At 50.0% G+C, this 6,000-nt stretch overlaps 1 protein-coding gene across 2 annotated transcripts in view; it reads right to left on the bottom strand.

Moving 5' to 3' along the window:
- Positions 1 to 1,357: 1,357 nt before the first annotated feature.
- ep300b (EP300 lysine acetyltransferase b) overlaps positions 1,358 to 6,000 on the bottom strand; it is a 35,705-nt gene continuing 31,062 nt past the window's right edge. For both annotated transcript variants that reach the window (XM_083931131.1, XM_083931132.1), the window contains exon 30: positions 1,358 to 5,234. In XM_083931131.1, coding sequence (XP_083787257.1) covers positions 1,812 to 5,234 — 3,423 coding nt within the window. In that variant the 3' untranslated portion in view covers positions 1,358 to 1,811. The remainder of the gene's footprint in view (positions 5,235 to 6,000) is intronic.

Raw genomic sequence — 6,000 nt, 5'->3', positions numbered from 1 at the left:
AAATCAGCCATCTTGGTTGTGACAGTTTTGTGCTGCACTTACCACAGATGACCAGTGGGTGGCGGTGTTTTACTCACTGTAGTGACTTATGTTCAACTGTAGCCTCACAACCCATCCACATACAAGGAAACAGCACTTTAGGGATGATGACTCAAGTTTTGCAGGATCCAATTGTTCAATGACGGGGCTGGTGGCAGATTAGCAGCTGTGCAGCGTAGGTTACCATGGTGATCTACCGTAATTAAAAGTGAGGCAGCCTCATGATACTGAAAAAGCAGAGCTCAGGCCAAATAATGCTGAATAACGTCCTAACCTCACTTAATTATTCCGGCCCAAGGTCTTTTTTTTGTTAAAAAAAAAAAGGTAGATATCCTAATATTCACCAAATGCACATTCTAACTTCTAACAAACAGCCACATGCAGGATACTTCACTGTTGGTAATTTTCATTTTATTATAAAAAACAGTATTTGAGTCCACAGTTTGTGTTTCCTTTGTACAGTAAAAAATATTAAATTAAACTCCCAAAGTTCTTAGCAGAAAGATAAAGAGGATGGAGTTTGAGGGGAGAGAGAGCAAATTCTCCCAGAGGAAGAGGAGGGGGAGGGGATTTAAAGTCCAAGGGGAGCAGCAAAGGGGACGAGGCCGAAAGAGACGGAGACCGACTGCTCACATCTCCTTTTCTCCTCATTTCTGTGCAACACAGTTCATTTGGATCAAAAATCCTCTGTTTACTCCAAACAGCAGAATCCTAAAAACACTAAAAGGAGCCCACCCCACCCATTTTTTTCACATCCCAGCCCATGTACTCAAAATGTTTCAGGCACACAGGTATGCACCCCCCCTCCCCAAGCCTCCACTGCTCCATATTAAGTGTCTTTAAAGGAAGGAGTGCACACACATTCGAGGGAGAGGGCTTGCATGTTTGCGAGGGAAGAGTCCCATCCAGCATGACCGATGTCCAATACAGAAGCTGGCCGGGACATCACAATACGTCCGTTCGACATCTCAAATTCACAGCAGACCCTCAACCACTGCAATAAAACACTGACATTTAATTATTCCCACCGGGACAGACCCAACTAAAGACATCTAAGGTGAAATGAAATATCCACTACCCCCGTCATAACAGTCCATAACAAAAATATATATTTCTATACGAATTGTAGCAGTCTCAGGGTACATAACACCCCCACCCCGACCCACCCAAAAAGAAAAACAATAAATAAAGCAAACCCAAACATTAAAAAAAAAATTAAGATATGCATCATGTTTGGATTTACATTAATAATAATAATAATAATAATAATATTCCACCTCACTCTGCTAAAACAGAAATAGACAGACTGATGGGGAAACAAAACCGATAAAAAAAGTTCTTTGCATTAAATCATTTCCTCTTTAATTCTTGACCACTTTTTAAAATCTTAAAAACATTTCTTAAAAAAGGCAAGTACTCCATTTACCCCCCCCAAAAATATCACCTTTCTTGTATTCAGCAAGAGGTGGAGGTGAGGGGGGCTGCTAGAGAAACCATCCCCCTCTTTGTCCACAATTGGCAAAAAAAATATATTAACAGCAATAACTTACAATTCATTTATTCTAATTTATTTAACGACTGCTTGATTTATTGTTCATCTCCCATAGGAAGTTCAGTTCAATGCATCTTTATTGAAAACATTTTAAATAACATTTAATAATAGTATAAAAAGAAAGGCTAAGTAATAACAATAACACTGTCCTGGGTGAGTGCAGTTTGTGCGAAGAATCACAGAGGCGTTTCAGCTCAACTTGACACGTTAAGTAGAATTCCTACATAATGTCTAAAGGGTTGTGATTCATATTCTGACCCAGCGGGTCCTGACCGTTTCCCCCTGGCCCGTGTAGACCAGCCATGCCACTCAGCTGAGACAGCATGGCGCTCTGGTCCGACCCAAATTGCTCCATAGAGTTCTGTTGCTGCTGCTGGGTCGTTGGCTGTTGCTGTTGTTGTGGAGGGACCACCATGCCCGGGTGGTGCTGGTTTAGGTGGCCTGGGTGTGGGGAACCCGTCTGCATCTGGGGGGAGATGTGATGTGGGGATGGCTGGGGCTGCATGCGCGGCGACGGGCTGGAGTGTGGCGGCTGGGACTGGGGTCTGGGGGAAGGCTGAGGGGATCGCACCTGGTTAGCTAGCGCTGTGGACATCGCCTGGCTCTGCAGGTGTGGGTGTGGGGACTGGGCCATCTGCTGCGGCTGCTGAGGGCTCATGGGATTGCTGTGCTGGGCCGGTGACCCCCCGGGGCCGAGATGCTGCTGCTGCTGCTGGAGCAGCCTCTGGTGAATGGCCTGTTGGAGCAGAGCCTGAGAAGATTGAGGTGGGGGGGCACTTTGATTGGGCTGAGGGCCCTGAGGTGGCTGCTGAGGACCTCCTACCCCCCCTCCACCTGGCCCTGTATCACCACCTTGCAGACCCGCCATTGCATTCTGCTGCTGCTGCATCTGGAGGTGATGCTGGAGCCTCTGCTGTAGTGCAGCTGTGGCCTGCTGCTGGGCCACTGACCCTGGGTAACCTTGCCCCTGCTGGCCTGGGGGACCACCAGGCTGCTGAGGGCCAAGAGGCGGACCAGGGGTTCCCTGTCCCACTGTAGGAGGCTGCATCCCAGGCTGTCCCATGTAGCTCTGCCCCTGTGGTGGCTGTGGCTGCTGGAACTGACCATGATTTACACCCATTTGCTGGTGTTGTTGTTGTTGTTGATGCTGCTGATGTTGCTGATGCAGTTGTTGTTGATGCTGTTGTTGTTGTTGTTGCTGCTGCTGCTGTTGTTGCTGCTGCAGTTGTTGCTGCTGCAGTTGCCGTCTCATGAGCAGCTCTCTAAACTGGGGACTGTTGATATTTCCCATCTGTGGCCCCTGGCCCTGCATACCTCTTCCTCCCCCTTGCTGCTGCTGCTGCTGCTGTTGTTGTTGTTGTTGCTGCTGCTGCTGCTGCTGCTGCTGCTGCTGCTGGAGAGCTGCCACTTGCTGTTGTTGTAAACTGCTGAGCATCGGCCTCTGCTGTTGCTGTTGTTGTTGTTGCTGCTGCTGTTGGTGCTGCTGCTGCTGCTGCAACTGCAGCTGTTGTTGCTGATGTTGCAGCTGTTGTTGCTGCTGTACTTGCTGCAGCTGGGCCATAGTGGCCATGTTGACATTCGTCACTCCCTGTCCCCCCATGTGCATCCCGGGCTGGCCGCCACCTGCAGCATTCATGTTCACCTGTGGGCCCCCTCCTGCCATGACATTACCAACAGGGCCCCCTGTGGGACCAGGACCTCCAGGGACACCTCCAGGGACACCACCTGGGCCACCCGGAACTCCCTTGTATTTTGAGGCCCTTTGCTTGATAAAAGCAGCCATGAGCTGTGGGTTAGACCGCAGGATGTTGAGGACTTGCTGTTGCTGGAGTGGTGAGCTAGGCGAGCGAAGAGTCCGTAACAACTCCTGAAGAGCTGCCTGAGGGATGTTACCACCAGCAATACCAGCCCCTGGGACACCAGCAACTCCCCCTGGGATCCCCCCACCAGCACCTTGCTGCTGCTGCTGCTGTGCCATATTCATCAAGGCAGCATGGCCCTGAGCTTGTTGTTGGTGGTGGTGCTGCTGCTGCTGCTGTTGTTGCTGCTGCTGCAGTTGCTGCTGCTGCTGTTGCTGTTGTTGTTGTTGTTGTTGTTGTTGTTGCTGTTGTTGAGCTGCCATCATGGCTGGATGGTTCATTTGGTTCATCATAGCTTGCCTCTGTTGAGGTGGCATCCCCTGGCCTGCCCACTGCTGTTGCTGCTGTTGAGGGTTTTGATGTGGGGCACCTATCCTCTGCTGTTGAATCTGTACCTGAGGGGGCAGCTGGCCCTGGGGCAGGTTACCCTGCTGAGGAGGTTGCTGCATAGGCCCACCAGCACCAACCATCATCCCTGGCGGAGCACCTTGTTGTTGATCCATGTGGGCCCGAGCAGCTGTTACTGCTGCTTGGGTTTGTGGTGGCATACCCTGGGTTCCAACCATCCCTACTGCCCCTGGGTGTCCCATGCTCATCTGCTGACCCTGGCCCTGTTGATGGTGAGGGTGAGGAGGCATCAAGCCTGCAGCTGCCTGGGCTGCTTGTCTCTGCAGAGCCATCTTTCTCTGAGCATCAGCTACTTGTTGGATCTTCATGGCAATTTCAACTGCTGCCGGTGGAGGGCCAGAAGGAGACTGCTGTGGAAGGGAAGGCTGGCCCTGGGGCTGGCTGGCAGGTTGTTGGCCCCCAACACTTCCAGCCATGACAGCGCCACCAAGCTGCTGCTGCGGAGGTGTTGCAGAGCCAAGGATCGGTTTGCCTTGGGAGTGATGGATTGGGGAGGAGCCCGGAGGTCTGCTGGCATATGGAGGCAAATTGTTGGGGTGCTGTTGGAGCTGTTGATGGTTGGTCCCTGCTCCACTTTGCTGCTGCTGGACCTGAGGAAGCATCTGCTGCTGATGTTGGGGAGAGCTCATTATCCCCCCAGCCCCGCCTCCTCCACCTGCCATCTGCTGGAACTGGTGGTGAAGGGGGTGTTGAGGAGGCATGGCACTTTGTGGGGGCATTCCACTTTGTTGTTGTTGCTGCTGAATTCCAGGTCCAGGGCCCATTCCCTGCTGTGTGACTGGAGGCATGGTCTGAGTTGGGGTCTGGGGTGTTGGGGGTTGGGTTCCACCAGATGTTGGGGTACTGGGTGCTGTTATACCATTGTTCCCTGGTGATGGCATTCCTATGACAGGTCCTCCCGGTGGCCCTCCGGCCGCCTGCCCCACCCTCTGCATGCTGGCCATCCTCCTCCTCAACATCTGAGCCTGCTGGAGCCTGTGCTGCAGCTGCTGCTGCCGGAGCTTTTGCTTGATGTTCAGACAGAACGGGACGGGACATTTGTTCTCCTGACAGTGTTTGGCATGGTAGCAGCACAGAGCAATGAGCTGCTTGCAGATGGGACAGCCGCCATTCGTCTTGCGCTTGCAGCCCTTTGTGTGCTGAACGACACGTTTCATCTTCTGGCAAGATGGCAGGGAGCAGTTAGCGTTGCGGCACTGGCATGCGTGGACCAGTGACTGGATGCATCGCTGGATGCTAAGACGGCGAGAGTCTCCAGGGCTCTGGGTAGCTGCTGCCGTCTGGTTGTTGCTGTCGTCGTCCAGTCCAAGCCCCAGCTTATCCATCTTGTGCTCATGACCTTTAGTGTTGTAGCAGGTGATGCACAAGTCATAGTCCTGGAGAAAGAAGAGAATACACAAATGGAAAATAAATATGAATCCAGGTACTGTCATTTCAAAACTTTCCTGAGGAATAAAATGGTACAATTGTGTACATGTTAGCGCATGTGGCCACAGAAAAATGTTGCTATTTTGCGAATGGGGCAACAGTCTGTGACAATCCCTGCTCACTTTTCCTTCTTCAGTATTTGGAGTGAAGCTCTTTTAAAGGATATTCAGTTCTGCTACTTGTATTATACTGCTTAAATACAAAGCATATTGAAAAGTGCTTGTTGAATTAACAAAATTAACGTATTTCCACATTATTCTTTTGAACAAATTGAACTCAGGCACTATTAAAAGTTAAAGTTGAGAATGCTTGTCACATTTTAAAGAGCAGATTTCTACTAATCCTTTCTTTCAACTAACCCCCCAAAAAATCACTGAGCTCCTTTGCAAAGTTAATATCGCGATGACGATAAAAAATAAATAAATACTGTGATGTCCTAGTACCCTACAGCAACCCAGCCTGTTTGCAATATTTTGGTCTTGTGCAAGACAAAAAAAAAATCAGAACAGCAAAGATATTCTTGTGCCTCTTTAGGGCCATGTCGACAGCATGGTGGCTACATCTGAAAAAAGATGTTAACATTTAGCTCATTCACTCTGAAATGCATTTAAAAAATATATATGTTTTTCAATATCCTCTTCCAGTTAGTGGAACAACAAAACTAGATCTGGTGAGAGGGAGAGGGACAGAGAGGCAGTGACTTATTAGTCTTGG

This window comes from Echiichthys vipera (assembly GCF_963691815.1).
Source record: "Echiichthys vipera genome assembly, chromosome: 17".
Lineage (NCBI taxonomy): Eukaryota > Metazoa > Chordata > Actinopteri > Perciformes > Trachinidae > Echiichthys > Echiichthys vipera.
The sequence above is the reverse complement of the archived record's forward strand: the minus strand, read 5'-3'. Positions and strand labels throughout refer to the sequence as shown.